The following is a 25,477-nucleotide window of genomic DNA, read 5'->3' as shown; positions in this document are numbered from 1 at the left end:
GAAATTTCACACTCAATGATTAATGAGAGAAAAAGATACAACAGTGAACTGTATATACGGCTAAGAAGAATGCAGGAGCATCGTAATACTTGTGATAAATTAAACTCACAAAAAAATGACAACCCGACATAGAATATATTCTAGAGAATTACAATTTTTTTTTATTAAAAACATCTATTTGACTTAATATTTAGCTAAAATGAATGTCATATAATTGAAATATATAAGAAATTCCAAAAATCTACGCAGGAGAAGACAATCAAATTTAAGTATGCTAGTTTTAATAATCATACATACTTTTATCAAGAGAAAATCTGGTCAAGGCTTCCAATAAAAAAGTCCAGTTGCATTCAAATCTGAGATTAAAGTAAGCTTAAATGACAAATTTTATTTTTTAAAAGACAGTTCTGAGAGTCGTGAGTAATGTGACAAGCAAGGGCATCTACATCCTGGGCTGCCAAATTGACACATTTTGTGTCAAAATGACACAATTTGATGTTGCGTGACACAATGACACATTCAGTCGAAATGATGACACAATCGACGAAAATGACACATTTTTCAACAAAAATTGACACAATCGAAAAAAATGACACATTTTTCAAAAAAATGACACATTTTTCAACAAAAATTGACACAATCGAAAAAAATGACACATTTTTCAAAAAAATGACACATTTTTGTCATCCAAGTCTTGTTTTTTTCAATGGTAATAAAAGAAAAGTAAAATTTCAATTTTCTACCTCCAGAAAAGCTACAAATTAATTGAAGGGAATAGCGCTACCTAACGGTGGTAGTACTACACAAATAGTGCGGAATACAGAACAGATGCCAGCACCATATTTAAAATTTAAACCACGCGAAGAAAACAGCCATAGGCGGAAATTTTAAATCAAAATGCACGCTTGGCTTCTTGATTGAGTATTATTTCGTCCTGTGGTGGCGCAGTGGATTTGACCTTAGCTTGGTAATACGGGACCCAGAGATCGAATCACGCTGCAGGAATGCACTGCAGGGCCAACGCAGGGACCTTAGTAGTCAAGAAGCGTCGTTAATTCTTAAATAAAAAATTGAGTATTTGATACTTAATTGTAATAGTAAAAGTAAATAGTAAAAGTAATAGTAAAAGTCCTTAATAGTAAAAAGTGAACAGCATGCAGTTTACCACAGCTGTATGCCTAAGCAGCAACTCCCATTTTTAGGAATACAGGAGGGGTATCCCACCTCGGAGAAGATTACAAATTTCCAGAGATGTCTTTCCTTCAGAATAATCCATCTGGCTTAAAAAAGCACCAACAAATATGACAAAAATACTAGATTGAAGCTGGTTGAATGGCTTACATATTGAGTAAATAAAAAGCTTAGCCAATGAAGCCGATTACGTATAGAGCTGATTACGATTACGACGTCATACGAAAAGTCTATTTTCAATTTGAAGTCGGAATTGATCGTCCCTAAAACTTTTATAAATCTAAACTTGCCTTGTTGGCTGCCCAGACACAAATTCATAGTGTGTAACATTAATTTAATCGAATGTTTCTATTTCTTTCATGACGTCACAAAAAGGTCATAATCCCAAGATAACAGGACAAGGTTAAGTTTACTCCTTTTTGAACTTATTTGGAAAAGATTATATATTCAAAACTCCAAATAAAGATTTGACAATTAAATATGATACAACTTGTAGCAAAAAAATATGACACATTTTGTGACAAATTATAGAATCTGAGATGACACAAAAAGCACATTTTGGAAAAAATATGACACACTCCTTAAAAAAAATTTGGCAGCCCTGCCTACATCTAAAAATTTCATTGGTTCTACAAGGTCTGCAGAATTTACCTTTAGATCCACATAAATTACCTATTTGTAGCTTTTAAAACATTAGTGAAAAATGGAATCATAATTATTTGTTTTAATTTATCTCTTTTAATGTAAATTCCAAGGTTTTCACTACATATTAAGTTTTTCAAAGTGATATCCAAAGTTTAATGTTGCTCAGCCGCTCTAGATAAAAAAAAACAAAAAACAAAGCAATGGTTTGTGTATCTTTTTGACGGTTATTATAGGAATCAAGCGTGTCCACATAAATTTTTCTATCTAAATAAATTAATATTCCTATGTCAAAAACAAATTTTTATCAAATGATCTTTTTATATTGTGAAATTTTGTGCTTTTTGTGTTTTTTGTTATTCCAGGGAGGTGGGGGTGATGAGAGAAAATCCCCCTATGCTTGCAAGTTCCCTTGAGAGAAGTGACCCCCCTCATTTTTATTAGTCTTGCTGTTTCAGTAGGTGTTGCCTGGGTAATCTCTAAATGCATCTTCTTTAGATTTGTTATTGGCCATAATTGTTCCTATCTATTTCAGATCATTTTTTTTTTCGATTTGCTCTAGATCAGTTTATCTTTATTTAATTTGTTCCAGGCTAACCCCTGTCCTCTCCCCCCTATAATCCCAAATATCCGGAATATTACGATGCTGCCATATTTTCCTGATTAATTTGCCTTTTTTTTTTTTTGGGGGGGGGGGGCATTGATTTGTTCTTTGTCGAGCTTGTTCCTAATTTCAATTCTTACATAAAGTGCCAGCTGTGAAACATCATTTTTTATCCAATTTAGTCATTCAAAATGAAATTATTTCAGACTTTTTTAGGATTTACTGTGTTTAAAGCAGTACGTGGTAATGAACTGTAAGGAGTGAAGCGGCTGAATAGTAACCGGAACTCTTAAAACGTATTGTTGATCGAAAATTAGGCTCATTATGCTGATTCCAAATATATAAAGATTCATCAGGTTCAGTGTTACCCATCAAAAGCAATAAGCGTGAAAAAATTTGCTTGATTTTGAAAAAGCGGGGAAATACCCACAAAAGTCAAGGAATCTTATTAAAAGTCACTCGAAGCAGATTCAGCAGCAACGATAGAACTGTCCGAAGGGAATTTTACGGAGGAAGAGGTTTTTTACAAAGGAGGAACTTTCCACGGAGGAGTTTCCCGTGAAGGGAGGGAATACTACATTCATAGTGTTACGTTTGTTTTATGGTATTCATCTATACTATTGTAATGTAAGCTCTTTCAAGCTTCTTATGACTTACTACTCTTTAGGATCTATTACTAAAATAACTATCCAATAGCTTCCATGAAGCTCTTAAATACATTTAACGTTTATTTCATATTTGGATAAAAAGGGTTCAGCCTTATTTCCTGGAAGACCAATAGCATTATTGCTGCAGTTCCTCGTGTTTTTTTTTTCAATTTAAGAAAAAGACATTCCACTAAACTCTTTCCAGCTTGGCAACTGAGTAAGCAAAACTTGGCAAGAACGAAAAGACGATAAATGTCTGGAAGAAGCTCAAATTTATATACTTTTCGTCTAGAGTGTACGATCACTTAACAATTTACTTGTCTTATATTCGATAAGATTATTCTAAGTTAGCACAGAAAAGCAAATCTGTATTTACCAAGATTTTCAAACCTAGGTTTGCGCAAAGTGTCCTTGTTATTCTACTGAAGAAAAATGCTTTAAAACCATATCAATATTGTAGAAGGTTATGAGATCCAAACTCTACTATTCAAATTTGGTTGTGACCCATAACTATGTGATAAAACAAAACTTATTCATAACAGACCACAAACAAAAGTGAACAGACGACAAGCCAAACAAACAAACAAACAAACAAAAAAGAAAGAAAGAAGCCAGAAATATTTCAACAGTTTCTTGTAAGAGGCGCAAGGAGCAACACATTCGAGGTGATTGAGGCACCGTCTTCCATACATTACGACCAGGCAATAAGAATTGAAATATGATCTTGCGGATGGAGTAAAATTAATGTTATTTATGTTAGGAAAATGATGTATTAGTTTCATCGGAGATAGATGAAAAGGAATCAAAATACTATGAAGCTTAGGGATTTCATCCGGAAGATGAAAAAAAGTAAAATATACAGCTGAAAGAATATACGGGGATTCACAATTAAGTAATGGTATAGCTCCCGAATGATTGGACTCCTGAATGAAGTTTCTTGTTTTATTATAAGCCTCTACAAGAAGTTTTAAGAAAGAGAGAAAAGATGACATCCATATTATTGGACAACAAGCAACATAAAACTGGATTTAACAATGAAAGATTACTTTAAACATTAACCCAAGAAAAGCATGCTTAAGCTTTTTAAATTACCAGAGGTTTTTGTCAAAAAGAATGCCGAAGAACTCAACATATCTTTGGGCCTATAAATAATGCTATTTGATAGTTGGATTTAAGATAACTGGTGAAAAGCCTGAAAAACAGCCATGAAAAATTAAAAAATAAATTTCGAAAAATGAAAGTAAGGTAATTAGCATCAAACTACAAAAAGTACCGCACTCTCTCGAACAAACCTACTAGATTTGACTGAAGCTTAGGTTTAATTTTCCCCGAAAGTACGTCCCCTTTATACCAAAATAAGATGATTTTAAGTAAATAATTCCATGGGTTAAAGAATAAAATGCCTTAAGAATAGTAAGGAATATAGCAGGAGGAATGAATCCACAATCTAAAGCAGAAATTGAAATATTCAAAAGCATCATGCAAGCATGCTCTGTTGAGTGCTTCATTTGAAAAACAAATTGAAAATAAAGAAGGAGGTGTTCAGAATTTAAAAAGCAATGTAGCAAGAAAACAGCATTTTCAAAGATTTTTATATATACAATATGGAAATTGGGCGATAGTTTGCTAGGTCATTTCTCGGTCCGCCTTTAAATAAAACAATGGCCCAGAAAACGCTTCAGAAAAGCATTAGGAGAAGCACTATGTTCAAATGAAAGATTAACCGGTTTTGCCAAAGAAAAATCACCGAAAGAGAATATATGAGTGCTGGTTCGGCGCGAAATTATGGTAAGTTCTATTTCATCGTAAAATCAAGCTAGCCCTTGATTCAGTAAAATAATTGGTCGAGTCCTGATTTTGTACAAAAATAAGCTGAGTCTAACCTCGATGGAAAAGCGAACTAAGTTCAAGCTGTGGACATATTCAATGCTAAAGACAGATAAGTCCTCCTGGTTCGTTGCAATTCAGCAGACGTTCTGATATGATGCAAAAACTATATAATATCTTATTTAATACCTTATTCGGCTCAAATACCAGGTAATCCCTGATTCAGAGCAAAAACAAACGAGGTGTAAAAATGAGCTAGGTTCTGATTTAGTGAAAATGTGCTGATTCTGTGCAGAACAACCTAGGCCCTGGTTCAATGCAAAGTTGAGCTGATTCCTGCCTCGGTACATGAAAAGTAAAGTCGGGACTCGGTATAAAACCGAGCAACATCAAGTTTCGGCACAACAAGAAGTGCTGGCTTGGTACATAAACTAGCTATGTCCTCAATCAGTGCAAACACAATTTAAATCCATATTCGGCACAGAGCCCAAGCGATTGACTGACTCGGCATTAAAACGAGGGAGCTATGTCCTGACTCAGTGCAAACAAGATCTAATTCCTGACTGGGTAAAAAAATTAACTTATTGATGTAATTAGCTTATCAACAAAAATTGTCGTAATTGCCGAAAAACTAAGTAGAAACTGCTGACTGAGTGTGAAAAACCGGCTGATTACAAGTCCCACACAAAATAAGCTAAGTGCTGGCTTAATGTAGACTTGTAAGTCCTGGCTTAATGCAAAATCGACCCTACGTAGAAGCTACGGACTGATTCGTTATCGAACGAATTAAGCCCTGACTCAGTGCAAAAACAAGCCTAGTCCTAATTTTAGTTAGTCATCCCGTTGCCGACTAGTGCAATAGAGAAGTAGGCAAGAAGCACGCGACTTAAATCGGATTTATGCAAAAGTTTCCACGAGTGAAGCCCAAACTCAGCGCAAAGAGAAGCTAAACCTAAAATGCAGAATTTTGGTGACTTTGGTGCAATGAAGAGTTAAGTCCTGCAAACGGGCAGCTCTAGAATGATTGCTAAAACTAACTAAGCCCTAACTCAGTGTAAAAATTAGCCTAGTCCAAACTACAGTTAGTTTCCCCACAAAAACTGTTGCAGAAGATCTTAACTCAACCACGATAGGAGGCTCAAAGTGGGCACATGATCCTTCCAACTATTTTCTTTCTTACCACAACTGATTTTTTTTTAACTTGAATGTCAGTATGTTGAATTTTTTTTGCACTAGACTCATTCAAGGATCTTTAATCTGCTCTATTAAAGGAAAAAAAGGGACCAGTTGGCTCCAACATTCCTCAACTCCCAATCTTTGGAAATCTTTTACTGAAAAGGTAATCCCGTTGACTATTTAGTCTTTCCTAGAGTCATGCAAGAGCATCTAGCATCTCTGATTAGAAAACCAACAAGAGTCCGTGGCCAATTCCAGTCCCACACCCTTTAAACATTTTAGAAGCAAAGCAGAAATGTGGTGCCTTGTTAGACCCCTTAACCCTCTAACATCTCTTCTACTCCTTTTCCATGCTAGCTTTTTAGGGATAATTAGTTTAAGGCACATGTCGCGTCTTTGAACTATAATTGTACAAGTATTACCATCTGATTTGACGACCAGCCCTCACCCCTTCATCACCAAAGTTTTAGTAGAAAAGCATGTTGCACCTTGTTTGAACCAGAGTCGTACAGAGATTTGGAACTTTTGCGAAAGGAGGACCTTTTAGAGAACATAGTACCTCTTTCACCGACCCCAGCAACTTTAAAGGAGAAAGTCAGAAAGGTAAGTATTTGGTACCCTGTTTGAACTTAAATCATTCAAGGATTTTTCAGTCTATGATTGAAGGTACAAGTGGACCCGTCGGCCCTACAACACCACTAAATTTCCGGCTTTTCAACAGAAAGCTACGCAGGTTATTTTTGCTCCGATCACCATGAAACCTATAAGGCAAATGTCTAAAAAAAAATTCCTGTCTTACGTTAACAAAAAATTAAAAACGTCAGTTGGTAACTTTTACAGCAATCACTTTAGTTAGATAAAGAAAAATCTTGAACTAACGTATCAATAAATGATTCGCTGACTGATATTCCGTTGATTTAGAATGAGTGAATTTTAAAGGAAGAAAATATTACATAAAACTTATTGTACGTAAGAATGATAAAGCTAAATTATTTATTTCAAATATCCTGCCACAAAAAAAATCCCTGGAAGTTTGAGCTTCATCTAATTTTTAAATGGTATACTGAAATAGAAAACCGTTAGAAACATGATTTTTTTTTTGCGCAAATTATACCCTAACTTTGAGAAATTTGAGAAGATGGCAGTCCTATACTTATTTGAGGGAATTTTTGTTCGTTTTAATTTTGCCTGATGATTCATTTCAGCTTTCTTTCGTTTTAGGTTACAATTATTCATTCATAATATCTGTTCAGTAAATCTTTAAGTTGATTATCTATTTTGATGCTCTCCATTTGAGGTTTGATTCATTAATTCATAGTAATTTCTATTTGTTTCACAAGTTTGTATTGTTAAATGACCAGTTCTCCTCGGGTTTTGTTTAATATTAATCTTTGCTTTTTTCAGAATCTTTTTTTTTTTGAAAACTTTTTGAACTAATCTTAAGAAAACTATGAAACTTCGCGTTTCTTGATAGACGGCTGGAACCTCTTTTCAAAGGGTTTTTCAATATGTTGAAATTGGTAGGGAAATTTTTACGAACGGTTGGATTAAAAACCAACAGGTATTTAATTACTAACAAAACACATTTCTGTCGTGATAATCAAGACCAAACGCACTGAGGCAGAGACATAAGCCCCCTCCCCAAAAATTCTACGAAACTCTGCATACGATACCAACTTTTCGGTCATGTAATTGTCAAAATGACCTTAAAAAATGTTTTGTATAGTTGAACACGTCATCTGGTTTTTCAATTAAATTTACCGGACCGAAAATATGGAATTATTTGCCAAATACTTTGAGAAATGCTAATAGCCTACCAGAGTTCAAAAGTAAGATTAAAAGCTTCTTAATGGAAAACATTGAATTAGATCCTAATTTCTTTTACCGATAGTTCTCTATGTTTTGTTTTATTAATTTACGTTTGTTTTCTTTTCTTTTCCCTTCTTCTTCTTTTCTTTCCTTACCTTATATTTCTATTCTTGATGATTGAATGAATACTGTCACCCGTTACGGGCAGTGCTCTCTTAGGGTGTAGTTAGTTTATAGTGTGTGATTTGTTTTTTTGTTAATAAACGAATTGAATTGAAAAATTGAATTGAATTGAACTACACAAAATGGCTTGACCCTCTTCTTAATTACTGGTAAGAAGACGCCAGGCAGGTAAGAATAACTTAGCACAATGGCACCCAACCGTTTATATTTGCTGGACTGCACTGATGGAAATAACCTACCTTGGGGCCCACTTGAAAAAAAAAATAACTAACATATAGTTAAACCCGAAGAACATTAATACATGCATTACTTCTGTTGGACATATAATAATCCTATTTATGGTAATGCACGCCCCTTTCAGCCCAATTGTAGATCCATTCCTCCCCTCTCGCCTAAAACAGATAACTTAATTGATTCGTTTACGTGATCTTTCCTGCTACTTACGGCCTTGAGAAGAACTAATAAGTATCCAATAGCCTTCCTTATATTTTCTCTAAATTACAGGATGGTTATTTTCCCTTCAACAGCACTTGCTTATCTAGATAATGAAGGACTAAGCAGTTCCTAAGTGATTTCTCAAGCGAATAACGAGGTGATAAAAGCGCTATAGAAAAGGATGCTCATTACGTACATAGACTAGTTATAATAAAAGAAACAAAGAAAAAATAATTTGTCCCATATTTTTCATTTAAAACCAACCGTGGGCTTCAAAGAAACTTTTCCATTAAAATAAACAAAAGTGATGCGAAGGAAAAAAAAAATCATATTTGTTGCTTACACAATTTCTGATTTGAAATATAATTCTAAGATCATTTGATTGATGCTACACATTCTTTTTGTTCAGTGTTTTATTGAGCTCGATAAGTTAAAAATATGATTTTGGACACTTTTCCTTTGGCTACGAACAATGAGTATACAATGTACAAGCCTAAAGTTCGCATTGTCTATGTGTACATTTCTAAGTTGCCCTCTATCTAGCTAAATTAAATTTGCTTCTAAAAGAAGATAAAACCAAGCTAAGTAAGTTTTTTTTGTGAAAACAAGCTATATTTGAAGACATATTTTTGGCAAAGGCGTTCTTATGTAGATTTTAGAATAGGGAAGATCTGAATCTTACACAGTGGTAGAACGGTTCACACCTAAAATAGATGGCACGATGAAAAATTTGGTATTAGCTTCTTTTTAATGAATTTTACTTTCTGCATTCTTCAGAAACAGAGGGAAAAAGTGAGCCATTGACCAGAATTCAACTGCATGGGGTGAATAAGTTGTTTTATGTTTAGGCTAAAATTCAAAATAAGTTCTTTTTGCATTAAAAGTCAAATTTTGCAGCAAAATGTCACATGAAGCGCCCGGATATATGATTCAAATGTTCTATCTATAATCTATAACTTGATGATAAGGACCTGTTAATAATAATCCAGTGGGGCTACATTTGGAAACTGAAAAAAAAAATACCTCGAACATGTAATGTCTGCCTTGAAAGAAGTTTGTAGCGGAACTATCAGATATTGTGGCACTTTTTTAGGCCAAAGGCAAAGTTAATAACGTGTTCGGTATTGACTATTAGCTTACCTTTAGTATGCCGTTTGAAAATATTAAGTCCAGAACATCAAGTCTTTTGAAGTTTTACTAATGATTTATGCTGACCCTACATAATTTTAAAAATTGTATGAGAACTTCAGGATAAGTAAATGTTAATGGAGGTTCTACAAAAGTGTACAGCATATATTAGCTCCCCGTTAAATTTTTCTAAAAGCTGGAATACAGCACTTCAAGATTAAAGAGTCTGTTCAGTTAGTTGGCCTGTTTTAATGGACTGAACAATCTGTCGTAGTGGCAAGTTCAGACACACTAGAGAGAACAGTTACCAGCCTGTTAAATTTAATGCTTGACCTAGTAAAATATTAAGTGAGAAAATTTTCTTTGCACTTGAAAAAAGATTTAGCTTACCGTTTTCACCACTCTTTTGATGAACAGAATTGACTCAAGGGAGAAAAAAGAGGAGGGGGGTTACAAATCCTCCAAGGGTATCAGAACAAATTTCTACCACGCAAAATGTGTTTTTTCATAAGTTACATCCCATACTGATTTTAATTAACCCACGAGTGTGGCGTGAAAGCTGATACAACCAACCAAGAGGTTGTTTTACCATTGGCTTTGCACTTACATCCAAGTGTTTAAATTGACCGTAATAGCTTAATATGACTCATCTTTTGATTAGTTGCTGCAAGAAACAAGGACAACAACCATACCTCTCTTGTCTGAATACCTCCGCCACAAGGTTTGTTGCAGGTTGAGAATTCCGAAATGTTCCATCTTGGTGGGCACGGTATGTCATTACAGGTCCTTGTAATGGAATCTGGACGCTTTTCCAAAGTACAGAAATGGTGGGATACTCTTTGATTATCACTTGTTCTCACACACTCAATTATTGATTCTTGAACTCCTGGAATATTTGAAATATTATATACCTTTCAGGCAAATTTTTAATACATAATATACAGCCCCAACTTTACCGGCTTAAGTTATTACGCGTTATTAGAACAGTAAAATCTAAAAAAAGAAAATAACCTGAAAGAGACAAACGGGTGTATGGCCAGGAAGATAAACGAAGAATACAAAAATCAAACGAATATTTTGTCTGTATAAAACAAGGCGTCTTCAGCAGAGAACAAAAAAAAATCCTGCTAGAATCTAAAACTAAAATAATAGAAATATATATATATATATATATATATATATATGATATATATATATATATATATATATATATATATATATATATATATATATATATATATATATATATATATATATATATATATATATATAATATAATATATACTAAAACAGGCAAACTAAAATACATATATACAACTACTCACATATACAATTCCCAGCTATCTTCATGAAAACAGAAAAGTAACTGAAAACACGAAAACAAATACTTTTTTGTTTTAATGAGGTTAGCTGGTAATGGTAATATATTTTAGTTAGTCTGCTTTAGTTTAAATATATTTGCTATTTATATTATTTTGGTTTTAGGTTCTAGTTGTATTTTTGTGTTTTTTTATGGGCATTTATACTATCCATTCCTTTGTGGTGTTTTTGATTTACCAATGAGTGATACATGGACAGTGTAACATATTTTACTCACACAGAGGAACAACGGTTTTCCCACTAGAATTTAATTAAAATAAAAGCTCATGTAAAGTAATGTTAGTCTTCTTATGACTTACAATCTGGGAGCTTTATTTAAGGATAAATACTTTTGAAATTAAATCTAGATTTAAATAAAAACAGAATTTCAAAAGCATGACATTTCTTACAGCATCTTCAGTAAGTCACCCTAATATTCTGCACGATTAACACAGAAGAAATCTCAGTAAATCTTGGAAATCGGAGGCACTTCCTTTTATCTCCAATGGAAAGAACCGACAACTCAGCTTACATGTGTATGGTTAGTGGGCTTCCACGGGAATGAAATTTTTTCTATCTGCATAAAAAACTAAAATCCAAATTTTATTCTGCTGGACAGCACGTGGATTCTATTCCCCAGCTGTGGAAACAAAAAAAAGGGAAAACTCTATTCCTGCATTTACAATAAACTAGGTAATGTGTTTGTCACTGTCTGAGAAAAATAGAGAGTCAGTTTTTTTTTTGAAAGTCAACATTAATTAAGATATAAGCTAGTGAACAAAAAAAGGATCTTGACTAAAAATTAAGATACAATAAAACTAACTCTGCTGAAACCTTATGTATCTACACTTAGGATTTGTTTAGCATATGAAAACATATAGTCAACATTAAACAATAAAGAGAGATAAAACTCCACAAAAAAACATCAAACGAGACTGCGGCCAGTAGAGAAGAAAGACTAAAATAATGCGGATATTTCGCCTGTATCCAAACTAGGCGTCCTCAGCACAAGATAAAAAGAAAAAACACTAAATTAAAATGAATAAAACCACCACCAATAATAATAAATACAACTGTCGCTACTAATACACGTAGGGAAAAGAAATTATAGAGTTACTTCAATGAGAACATCAAAGCAACTGAGGAAAAATTATGAAATTGAAACTTAGTTAACTATTCTGTTGCGAAATAATTCTCTTGTAAGCTAATATTGAAGCAACTCTTTTTGGTCTAGTAGGTGATCTTGTCCCCTGGTGATTGTGTAAAATTTTTATTCCCTTATTGAATATTGGTTCATTTTTCTAAAGACAATGATAAATTGGGTCAATATTTAAATTCCCTGTGTCTCTATTTATTGAAAGATTAGTAAATATATGTTTTTTAATTTCTATAGCCTCCCTCTCCCACTGAGAAAAACCTCTATCATTAGAAATAGCTGTAGCCTCATCAAATTGTATAAAATGTTCTGGATGAAAAATGTATGTTCAGCCAGAGCAGAAACAAAAAGTTTCAGGAGACTTTCTTAATTGTAGGGTTTTTTCTATTGAGTTGCGATGCTCAAAAAATCTTTCAGTAAATTGTTGGTGAGTTCTACCAATATAAAAATTTCCACAATATTTGGTTCAATATTAGCTTACAAGAGGATTATTTCGCAACAGAATAGTCAACTAAGTTTCAATTTTCATAATTTTTCCTCGGTTGCTTTGATGTTCTCATTGAAGTAACTCTATAGCTTCTTTTCCTACGTGGATCAGTAGCGACAATTGTATTTATTATTATTGGTGGTGGTTTCATTCATTTTTAGTTTAGTGTTTTTATCTTGTGCTGAGGAGGCCTAGTTTGGATACAGGCGAAATATCCGCATTATTTTAGTCTTTCCTCTCTACTGGCCGCAATCTCGTTTGAGGTTTTTTTTGTGGAGTTTTATCTCTCTTTGTAGTTTATTGTCATGTCTGGCCAGTTCGGCTTAAGAACTTTCATATAGTCAACATCGATTTTTATTAATAAGAGGTAAAAATCCAAACAACCTCAAACTCAAAAATAGAACAAAGCCAAGGAAAAAGAATCAGTGATCAAAAATCGATCAAAGCACTTTTCCCCATTAGTATGGCAAGTCACATAGCTATTTGAAAAAATTTATATTAAAGTAACGAAAAACAAGCTTCACTTTTATATTGGTCAGAAGTCGGCTTTATTAGACGATCAGTCTGTTTTATGGCCACCGAAGACATTCGCCTAGTTTCTATAACCCTCTTACAAATTAAACTCACAGAGAAAGGGATAATTTGTCGCCTACCCTTTTTCTTTATGTCTGATAATAACTTGCGTATAGTAAATAAGCTATAAAAGTTTTTTTCCTCTTCTTGGAGCTAAGGGAGAGGCTTTGTTGACACATATCGGATCTGCGTCCAGTGCGTCGGCCTTTGGTTTAGAGCAGTCAAGATGGAATCTATTTTCATCCAATCATCGAGGGAAACTTGGGATTGAAACTTAAAAGTCGTAAATATTTATTTCATAAATTTGTCATTCGTTAAATTGCTTTCCTATGTGTCTCATTGGCAGAAAAGATTGTCGAGGGATAATGCTTCACAGTAGCTGGCCAATAATGCGGCTGATACTACAGTGTCAAAAATGTTACCGAATCGTTAAATCACCCATGGTTTGTCTCTTCATGGAAGCTCGTCTTTCTAAATCCCCTGGTTGCCTCTCAATCTCTAGAGGTATTTTTCTAAGGCTTAAAAAAGACAAGAAATCGATTTCTTGATTCTACTAAAGCCAATATCCCAAAAAGTGAGAACACCGAATCAATTGAACCTCTTAACTAATTATGTCACATCCCTTTGCAAAGTTCTGTTCTTCCTAACCAGATATAGAGTTAGCAAAATTTGCTGCCAGATTTTCTAAATTTCATAAAATATAAATACTAGTTATATTCATTATTTTATTCATTCATTACTTACAATCACCAAAGACACTAAAAGACACCAGTCAAGAAACTACAAACAAAACAACGATCCATCGGCTGCGGGCACATACGAAAGGGGACTCTAAGCCCATCCTCCAAATTCTCACGATGCATTATTTTATTTATTATTTAAGAATTAACGACGCTTCTTGACTACTATGGTCCCTGCGTCGGAATCGTGAACCCTGGCCTCATCCACTCCGCTGTCACAAGGTATTCTCACGATGCTCAAATAATTTCCCATAAATTCAAATAATTTGGCTTTTTTGTTATTTCATCAAATTACCCACCTTCCCGCCTAAAAACTGGGTCCGACAAGCTTGTCTGCTTAGAAGCCGGAGAATCACTTTTATGGAGAAATTTGCTAATTGTTTCTTCCCTATTGACTTCTCCGCAAATTCTAGCTTGTGGTTTAAGCCTTAGTGATCATCCAGGGGATGGAAGAACTATTTTAAATGAAAGTATACAACGACAACGTTTAATACAGATTATAAAGTTTACTTTTAACGTAATAAGAGACAAGAAGAAGCTGAAAATTTGAGTTTATGTTTAATGTCGTTGTCTTCTTTTCATAAACACTGACTGAAGTAAGAATCCGCAGTGCGGTCTATTGCTCTGGACTAATTACCAGTTTTCTACATTTTTCTCATGAATCTTCTAATGTGGAAATACAATAGGAGATGAGGTTGTATAAACCAACGTAAGCACTTTTAATATAGTACCCAAAACTATTAAAATCTTTAAGAAACTGCTAAAAATTACAAAAAGTTATGGATCTAATATAGAGACGAACACAAAAAGAAGTTGAAATATTTGTCTTGAACCATATTTGGAAAAATAATTGCAAGTCTAATTGCAAGTCAACAATAAAGGAGTCATCTTGATCATAAGAATGAGTTTTTAAAAGGATGCTGTTTTGAGTTGCATTAGCTCTGACAGAGAGAATGACCAAGTTTAGGTAATTTCAATTCCAGTGTGATAATAGAAGAATTAGCATAAAGATAAAAACAAAATCTTAACAATAGGAAAATCAAAGTTTAGAATTGTATGACTTTTTATTTTCATTCAAATTTATTAGCAATTTTTATTTCAGCGGTAAGAAAGTTTATTTTCGAAACAAAATTGTTATAAATTTAGTGTTTACCAAAGTGTGTTTCGAGGAACCGCTTGGTTCCCTAAGAAAATTCTGGATTTCTATGACGTAGCCTTAGAATGGTGCTCATGTGACACTTCCTCAACTCGGCTGCATAGAGGGAATAAAAATAGTAAATAAGGTTTCTGTGCTTTCCAAATGCTATCAAGAGGGTTACACAGCATAATCGTTTGAGAACCCCTGGACTATAAGAAAAATATGCTTTCTTATTTTTCGTCTATTTTTATTCAATTGGTAATTGCATGAATTTCACTTACTTCTTATGAAATCATTAACGTTCACTAATTGTTATTTTTTCACTCAGCATCCTTGAAAAATATCCCGGAAATCAAACAGTTCGTGGTAACCAACTGTAGTAAGGAGCGACCCGGTTCAATAGTAACCAAAACTCTAAAAAATTGCATTTTGATACCAATAGCTACATCAAAAGAATCGCATTTTAATGCTGATTTTAAATATATAAGTTTCATCAAGTTTAGTCCTACCCATCAAAGGTTACGAGCCTGAGAAAATTTGCCTTGTAGTAAGGAGCGATCCGGCTCAATAGTAACCAAAACTCTAAAAAATTGAATTTTGATATCAATAGCTACATCAAAAGAATCGCATTTTAATGCTGATTTTAAATATATAAGCTTCATCAAGTTTAGTCTTACCCATCAAAAGTTACGAGCCTGAGAAAATTTGCCTTATTTAGGAAAATAGGGGAAACACCCCCTAAAAGTCGTAGGATCTTAACGAAAATGACACCATCAGATTCAGCGTCTTAGAGAACCCTACTGTAGAAGTTTCAAGCTCCTATCTACAAAAATGTGGAATTTTGTATTTTTTGCCAGAAGACAAATCACGGGTGCGTGTTTATTTGTTTGTTTTTTTTTTTCCTCCAGGGGTCATCGTATCGACCAAGTGGTCCTAGAATGTCGCAAGAGGGCTCACTCTAACGGAAATGAAAAGTTCTAGTGCCCTTTTTAAGTGACCAAAAAAATTGGAGGGCATCTAGGCCCCCTCCCACGCTCATTTTTTCCTAAAGTCAACGGATCAAAATTTTGAGATAGCCATTTTGTTTAGCATAGTCGAAAACCATAAAAACTATGTCTTTGGGATGATTTACTCTCCCACAGTCCCTGGGGGAGGGGCTACAAGTTACAAAATTTGACTAGTGCTTACATATAGTAATGGTTATTGGGAAGTGTGTAGGCGTTTTCAGTAGGATTCTTTTGTTGGGGGAGGGGTCGAGAATAGGGGGATAGGCTGGGGGAGCATTCCATCGAGGAATTTGTCATGGTAGAAGAAAATTTCCATGAAGGGAGCGCAGGATTTACTAGCATTATTAAAAAAAAACAATGAAAAAAGAAATATGAAAAAGTTTTTTCAGCTGGAAGTAAAGAGCAGCATTAAAACTTAAAACGAACAGAAATTATTGCCCATATGAGGAGCTCACCTCCTCCTAATACTCCGCTCTTTACGCTAAAGTATTTTTAGTAATTTCAACTATTTATTTTACGGCTTTGGTGATTCAGGGGTCATTCTTAATGAATTGGGACAAAATCTAAGCTTTAGTGTAAAGAGCGAGGTACTGACGAGGGGGCGAACCCCCTCATATATGTAATAAAAACATGAGAATACAAAACTTCTTTACGTAAGCTAATTTATAAGTTACGTATATCTTTTACTAAAAAAAAGATTCGTAAAAAATTAAAAGTTCTAGTTGCCTTTATCTTAATTAACCAAAAAAATCGGAGGGCAACTAGGCTTCCTCCCCCGCTCTTTTTTCTCAAAATCATTCAATCAAAATTATGAGAAAGTCATTCAGCAAAAAAAAAAATAATAAATATGCAAATTTTGTTTTAATCATTCCTCTGCGGAGAGCCAAAATCAAAACATGCATTGATTGAAAAACGTTCAGAAATTAAATAAAAAAAAAACAAGTTTTTTTTTAACTGAAAGTAAGGAGCAAAATTAAAACTTAAAACGAACAGAAATTACTTCGTATATGAAAGGGGCTGCTTCCTTACCAACATCCCGCTCTTTACGCTAAAGTTTTTTACTGTTTTAAAAAGAAGAGTTGAGAGAAAGAGTCAAACTTTAGTGTAAAGAGCGGGGTGTTGATGAGGAAGTAGCCCCTTTCATATACGAAGTAATTTCTGTTCGTTTTAAGTTTTAATTTCGCTCCTTACTTTCAGTTAAAAAAAAATTGTTTTTTTTTTATTTAATTTTTCCCAGGGGTGATCGTATCGACCCAGTGGTCCTAGAATGTTGCGAGAGGGCTCATTCTAACGGAAATAAAAAGTTCTAGTGCCCTTTTTAAGTGACCAAAAAAATTGACCACGCTAATTATTTTCCCAAAGTCAACAGACCAAAATTCTGAGATAGCCATTTTATTCAGCGTAGTCGAAAAACCTTATAACTATGTCTTTGGGGACGACTTACTCCCCCACAGTCCCCGTGGGAGGGGCTACAAGTTACAAACTTTGACCAGTGCTTACATATAGTACTGATTATCGGGAAGTGTACAGACGTTTTCAGGGGGATATTTTGGTTAGGGGAGGGGCTGAGAAGAGGGGGATATGTTCGGGGAACTTTACATCGATGAATTTGTCATGGGAGAAGAACATTTCCATGAAGGGAGCACAGGATTTTCTAGCATTATTTAAAAAAAATGAAAAAATAAAGATGAAAAAGTTTTTTTTTCATCTGGAAGTAAGGAGCAGCAATAAAACTTAAAATGAACAGAAATAATTACACATATGAGGGGCTCAACTCCTCCTAATCCCTCGCTCTTTACTCTAAAGTATTTTTAGTAATTTCATTTATTTATTCTACGGCTTTTGTGATTCAGGGGTCATTCGTAATGAATTGGGACAAAATTTAAGCTTTAGTGTAAAGAGCGAGCTACTGACGATAGGTGAACCCCCTTATATATGTAATAAAAACATGAGAATACAAAAGTTCGTTACGTAAGCTAATTTATAAGTTACGTATATCTTTTACTATTAAAAACATTCGTAAAAAATTAAAAGTTCTGGTTGCCTTTTTCAATAACCAAAAAATCGGAGGGCAACTAGGCTTCCTCTCCCGCTTCTTCTTTTCTCAAAATCATTCGATCAAAACTACGAGAAAGCCATTTAGCCAAAAAACACAAATATACAAATTTTGTTTTAATTATTCCTCTGCGGAGAGCTAAAATCAAAACATGCATTGATTCAAGAACGTTCAGAAATTAAACAAAAAAAAAAGTTTTTTTAACTGAGAGTAAGAAGCGACATTAAAATTCAAAACGAACAGAAATTACTTCGTTTATGGAAAAGGCTACTTCCTCATCAACGCCCCTCTCTTTACGCAAAAGTTTTTTACTGTTTTAAAAAGCAGAGTTGAGAGAAAGAGTCAAATTTTAGCGTAAAGAGCGGGGCGTTGATGAGGAAGCATCCCCTTTCATATACGAAGTAATTTCTGTTCGTTTTAAGTTTTAATGTCGCTTCTTACTTTCAGTTAAAAAAAATTTATTTAATAATAAATAAAAAATTATGCTTTTACTATAAATTATTAACTGTCAATTGAAGTTTTTATGGTCCTTTATCGATTGATGTTGTCACTTGCTTCCCCTTCAGATAAGTATCCCCAAAAACTGACATTATACGATACAATAAAAGTTATAGCAATTTTCAATTTTAGCATTTAGATTTTAGATTGCAAGTTTCACAAGAATCTTCACATGTGCTGCGTTTGATATCTCCTGTCCTCATTTGGCAACTAAATACCTAAGAAAGGTGTATAAGTACTAATCTTATCACTGCTGACAATAGTTTTCAGAGTTAGACAAGAAAAAGTCCAGAGCCACTTTTCTTAATTTCAAGATATTGTACATACGATTCTTAGCTCAAACTTAGGAGGACAGTAATCATCAACAGAGATGAGACCACGCAGGCTCTTCCGCCCGAATTGGCACCAAAAAAATTTCGACGTTTCAGTTGCCATGTCTTTTCTAGGGGACATATAGCAAGCCCAACCTTGCGGTGGTTGGGATTGAGCCCTGGGCCATATATTACCAAGAATAGATCAATCCACTTCGGTACTACCAAGCTACCAGCAGAAGAAGCTTGATAATGTTTATTTTATTCTATTATATAGAATAAAAGTTTATTATATTCTAGTTTCTGTGTCAGCATTTTACTTGTTGACACTGTTTATTTTATCCAATTTGGATATATAATTGCTGCATTTGGATTTGCAAGGGATTATGGAAACCAGATTCTAAATGAATCTCTAGATTAGTTTAGAAATGGACTGAGTCAGAGCTGAAGATGAATAAATATAATTAAAACAGTAGAAGTGAATAAATAGAGTTAAAGCAATGCCATATCGAAGTATATTTCAACCCAGATTTTATTTTTGAAGATGAAGCCATTATTAGGTAGATTTCTCTGTTACTTGTGCCATTTATATCCTTGGATTTCTCTAGGTTTAACCATTCGAGTAAAATAACGTTATATTGCTCTAGAATTGGGGTTTATTATACGCTTCAATGACAAAATCCCATATCACTCGTTTCTGTCGTTGTATACATTCTGAATTAGACCGATTATAGTAAGCAATTGTCGATTTTTTTACTGGGGCACAAAAGACTCGAAAGGATTTACTTCCAGCGCCTGTAAACCGTCCCATAAAGGTGGCAACCTCTGGCAATAGTCCAACTAAATTCTTTTGGTGGCTTTAAAATAGTTTCGCTACGACATTTACGTCAATTTATTCAAAAGTGTACGCATTGCTTTGGTTCTGACGAACTTTCCAATGGAATCCCTGTCAGAGTCTAGGTGAAAAGGAAAATATTAGGCAGAAGCATTTATTCAAGCAGAATTATTACCCAAAATACCATACTTAACCTTCTCTAAGGCGAGTTTCTGCTAACTTAATTTGAAAATAGTCAAAAATATTATCATGTCACCATTATTCCTCGTGCTCTGATTTTAATATATAAAGAAGGACTTACTTTCAGTTTAAGATTCCGAGCCGAATTTTTACCTTCTTTCACGCATAAAATTTTCTGTTTTCAGACGATCAATAAAATAATTAAACTTGTTTCTAATATGTAGTATACGTCCAGAATTCAGTTACAAATAATTACAATTTATTGTTTGTTACCGTCCCCATTCCAAGGCCATGAATAGCAGAAAATTATGAGCCATCAGATATATTATATTGCTTAACAAAACTAATGAAATATATTGGCATATGCACAAAGAGCACTAATCAGTTACCATGTGTGCTCTGGCAAATACTTGAGTTTCAGGTATGTTCGGGCATCGGCGGTTTGAATGCGCATAAAAAAAAATACAACTGGGCTCTATCATTTTTCATCCCAAACCTGCACAAATCCGTGTATAAATAAAGGGAAACAAAAAGGGAAAAACAAGGTATTGGGTTTGGCAGTAATATTCCACTAAAAAATGAAATATAGTAGGAGATCTTACCGCCAAGACAAGAAGCACTGCACGAACTGTAACCAGATATTTTCCAGACGTAAACAACACCCATTGCATACTTTTCCTCTGAATTTTCGCTTAGGAACGCTGGCTTCTTGTACGGAATGAGGTTTTTTAATGCAATCTCTTCTGAACTGGATTTAGAAGAGCGCGATTGGTCATTTGCCCATGAGTCACTGTAGGACCTGAATATATAAGGAAATTAATCTAAGGCTAAAAATTATCCTCTACAGGAAATTATTAACAGTCTTTTTTCCAAAATATGCACCTTCGGAATCTTATTTAGTTCATTCTTTTATTTTAGAGAGAAAAATGGCAAAGAATTATGCATCTAAGACCGTACCAAGTCCTTGTAACTTATTGTAGGAACACTGAGGGTCAAATAACAATCTGGTCTCTCTTTTGCGGAATTGGAAACACCAACCAAACTAAAGGTGGTTTGGCAGAATTGGAAACACCAACCAAACTAAAGGTGGTTTGGCAGAAACTACAATAGAGCAAACAAAATCATTGTTACTACTACTGCTACCAGCTCATCACAGCACAAATTAGCGGTAGGAAATTACAGAATTGCAAACCAGTGTAGGTTCAATGGCTATTTTCACTGAGGTGATCCTCAAGGATAACTACTCCTCGGAAAAGAATGCCTTGCGACAGAAAGGCATTCTGTCGCAGACAAATTCAGAAAAAAAGGTTCTATTAGTTTATTTGAAAGAATAAATTTAACAAAATTTTGCTAAGTTGAGCCCATAAATAGATTAACCGGGTAATTTCATTTCTCATACAACTCCGTGTGTTTAAATTTAGTAGCCCTGGCATTGTTCCTGAGATGGTCTCAGAATTAAAACCATAGTGGCTTCTATCCATAATAATGGCAATATACATTACATAATGACACAGCTTAACCTAACAGATAGGTCGCCAAACACAACTTTAGGATTCCATAAATTTGTTCAAGTACAAGTCTTGAAAAGTAAAGCACTAGAATATGAAAAGATATACGATATGCGACGAATATTAAAAATGAGAGTCTTTGATGAAATAAAAAAAATATAAAGCTGTACAATAAAACGTGGTATTTTGGATACTAACATAGCACAGAGGCTTCGGCATTAAAATGAACCAAGTCTAAACAAATTATCTAATCAAAAATAAGCTCTCAAATTTAATTATCTAATGGGCAATGTATTGGTTTTAGAACTAGTAAATTTTGGCCTCAAAATTTTAAACAACATGAATCTAGATATGAAAAATGTTACTAAAAATCATACTCCATAGATTTTTATCCCTCAGGTTTCTAGAGAAAAAACTCATCTTTCGATAATTGCTCAAGTGGCCAAAAAATGTAACTAGCTAACACCCCATCTTGCAGAACATAACATACAAGAAGTAGATTTTTTGACATAGTAATTTTCCACAACATAATAACTATCTAACATTATAAGATGCTCAGAACATGCATGCATGGCCAGTATCAGATGCCTATGGTGCAAAAAAAAAAAAAAAAAAAATCCGTCCAGTACAGAAGATACCCAAAAGCAGTTTGCTGCACCAAACCTTGGTTGTCGATTATAGACATAAACAAAGAATTTATTTATTAAATGACGGAAAACTTCAGTGTATAATGGATTCAGGAAGTTTCTTGTGACTATAAGAAAAATAGATTAGTTTTACTTTAACACAGCGTCCTCGATATCGAGGGTTACTTATCGACGTAACCAGAGTTTTGAAATAAAATTTGATGTTAATTTATTTTTTTCATTACAGGCAAACATCAGTGGCACGGGAAGATCTATATAGCATTATAATAGCAGTGTCTGTTCTGCACAATCGAAATCATAATAGATTTTTACTCACCTTGTCATCGGGCAAGAAGCTTCAAAGCATTTTTCCCAAGTATGGGGCTTCTTCCCAGGGCATTCTCTATCGGGCAGTTTTGCAAGTGTTCTTGAAAATTCCAGAAAGATTTTGCAAAGAACCTCTCGCTTCCGAATCCCTTCACCACAAGAAACAGAGCATAGTCCCCAATCTCCAGTCATAAAACTGCAAAAAGGAAGTATATTATTGAAAACAGTGGTTGTGGGTTGGTTCATCCTTAGATTAGGGTAAATTGTGTGTGAATAACTGCTACTTCGATAGAAATATCTACTAGCTGGAATTTTTGTTGATATTAACGGTAAACTTCAACAAGGAGGTGATAATGACAGAATCAATTTAAAATACAACATAAAATGGCGTAAATTCATGCTTAAGAGATTTAGTTCAAATTAGCACGAAGTTCTTAAAATAATGATTTTTTCTTTAATGTGGCAATGAAAAAAAAAAACTGTTCAAACTATATTACACTTTCAATAAAGCGCAAAGGACATTAAAGCCCTTAGTGGTTTGTAGGAGCAGCAGAACCCTTCTTATTTGATGCAATTTATGTTATATTAAGTCTAACTTAATCCACTGATGGATCCAGGGGCAGGGGGATCCCAGGCCCCCAAGATTTGTTTTGGCACCATCTAATTCTGTTGTTTTTTTTTCTCTTTTTTAGATTAAATTTGTCAATTTGGTTAATTATTGGTGCCTTTGTCACAATGGGTCCCCCAAGATTTTGCTCATTGGTGCCCTTGTCACACTGGGCTTCCCTCAAGATTTTGCTGTAGATCCGCCTTTGACTTGACCATCAATTCAAATTTCAGTTAGTTTTAATTTTCACTTATCCTTTATCATCTTTTATTCATTTATTTATTCATTTATCCATTATCATTATCCTCTCGAAAAAGACGTAAAAAGTCTTTTTCGAAATACCGTTCTTTTTTATCTAATAATAAAGAAAATTGATGCGTGCAGAGTAACTGAATCCCAAGTCCAGCGTTGGGTATGAAAAAAAAAACTGCATACAGTGGAGAAACCTTAGAACTTATGATAAGGCACTTAACGATAAATCACTTTCGTTAACTAAAATAATTACAACTTTAAAATGTGTGTATCCTCTAATTAATTCATGCCCATGCGTGGTTTATTCACTACTTCAGCTACGCATGTCTAACTTTTTTAAGCAGTGTTTCTAGGTGAAGCCTGAAAGTGTGCGTGTTTCAAAAATCTGTGCAAATTGTCGCGATCATTTATGCCAAATAGGTTGATCATATTAGCTTGATCAGGATTAGCTCAATTCGTATGCAATTTTGTCTGTCAAATCAAACCACTGGTGGTACTGGCCTCTCTTGAACCCCGAAAAAAAATTTTGATTAGAGCCCTCCTCCTGTCTCCGAAAAATTTTCAGGCCAAGTTCAAAAAAAATTTTATTCATAAATTTTCGAATTCAATTTGCTTATACTTACTGCCAACTTCACCGTCTTATTTATTCTAAAAGAGACACAAATCCAAAAATTACAAAAGGATTATAAATGACAGATTATTTGATTTGAAATTTTGCGCCCCTAAAATTCCTTCACCCGGGCCAAGTACCCCCTCTACCCTCCCCCCTAAAACCCATGAGTTGATTTTAACTGATAAAAGTTGGAAAAGGTGATATTGGCTTTTCGCTATTTGTGAAAGCTGTTCTGTTAGGTAATTGAACCTTTCAGGAGTAAATCTCCACCCAAAATTCGGACCCTAAACAGTGTATTTAGCCTTTCACCTTCAGTCCTTCCCTACTTGTAAGGATTGTAAGAATGGGTAAGGTTTAAAATTCAGTGATCCAAAGAAGGAAAGGTAATGAGTACTTAGAAATACCATTAGTGAAAAGCCATCGTCCTAGGGTTATACCAAGAAAAGTCTTAGTTCAGGTTAGTACATACGAATTTATAATTGCTCAATAGCTCAGATTTCTGTAAGCGAATCAAGAAAACTTAAATTTCAAATATTTTTGCTATCTTTTGAACACCTCTTAAGCTACAAGGTAACTTATGAATGTAGGAAAGTCAAAAACCATCAGGGGACAAACCAAAGAGTATAATAAGGTAATTAGAGAGGACACTCGAGCGTTTTGATATAGGTATTTTTATGTTTTTTAAAGATAAATGGTCAGTCTATGTTAGTGCGTACAAAACAGGTTACTATATATATATATATATATATATATATATATATATATATATATATATATATATATATATATATATATATATATATATATATATATATATATATATATTAAATTATGTTTTTAATTAAGAATAAATATTCATCTAATTGAATTCCTACTTTTATTTACTTATTTTATAGCATTTATTGTGATTTTATTGCACACCGAAAAATCAGAAATAAATAACGTTTTGTTTTTAATAAACTTTGAAGCTCGGTCGGCACTGGTAGCAACAATGCTAGCAAGACGAAATTTTTTATTTGAATATCTTATAGCATTAGTAAAAAATATAGAGGGTATGCATTTTGAAATTGGAAAAAAAAATTGGCATATAAGGGACACCCTAATTTATATATATATAATATGAAAAAAACTTCGTTTTCTTAAAGAGTTAAAGAGGCTGCGTCCCAAAGTCGAACCTTAAAACGTACAGGAATTAGAAGAGGCAGTTGGGGGGCTGCCGCCCCCCAAACCCCCAGCTTTTAAAGACTCTTTTGGACAGGTTTTTTTTTTGTGGGGGGACTTCATTGTTACTAATTACTAGTTTCGGCGCAATGGTTCTCCTGTCCTCTTGTGTTTAACATTTTTCGAAGTTATTCCATTATTCATTCATTTCAATTTTTTGTTAATTAAAAGAGGGCCTTTCCGAAGCCAAGAGCGGGGGGTTAGCAAAAAAACAAAAAACCTGTACAAAAGAGTCTTTAAAAGCTGGGGGTTTGGGGGGCGGCAGCCCCCCAACTGCCTCTTCTAATTCCTGTACGTTTTAAGCTTCGACTTTGGGACGCAGCCTCTTTAACTCTTTAAGA

The 25,477-nt window shown here is 34.0% G+C and overlaps 1 protein-coding gene across 5 annotated transcripts in view; it reads right to left on the bottom strand.

Moving 5' to 3' along the window:
- Positions 1–25,477, bottom strand: part of LOC136031200 (protein madd-4-like) — a 369,461-nt gene that overhangs the window by 88,888 nt on the left and 255,096 nt on the right. For all 5 annotated transcript variants that reach the window (XM_065710561.1, XM_065710563.1, XM_065710562.1 and 2 more), the window contains 3 exons: positions 22,454–22,639; positions 20,585–20,781; positions 10,335–10,528 (listed from right to left, as the gene is read on the bottom strand). In XM_065710561.1, coding sequence (XP_065566633.1) covers positions 10,335–10,528; positions 20,585–20,781; positions 22,454–22,639 — 577 coding nt within the window. The remainder of the gene's footprint in view (positions 1–10,334; positions 10,529–20,584; positions 20,782–22,453; positions 22,640–25,477) is intronic.

This window comes from Artemia franciscana, chromosome 9 (genome assembly GCF_032884065.1).
Source record: "Artemia franciscana chromosome 9, ASM3288406v1, whole genome shotgun sequence".
Classification (NCBI taxonomy): domain Eukaryota; kingdom Metazoa; phylum Arthropoda; class Branchiopoda; order Anostraca; family Artemiidae; genus Artemia; species Artemia franciscana.
This window is presented reverse-complemented; position numbering and strand designations above follow the sequence as displayed.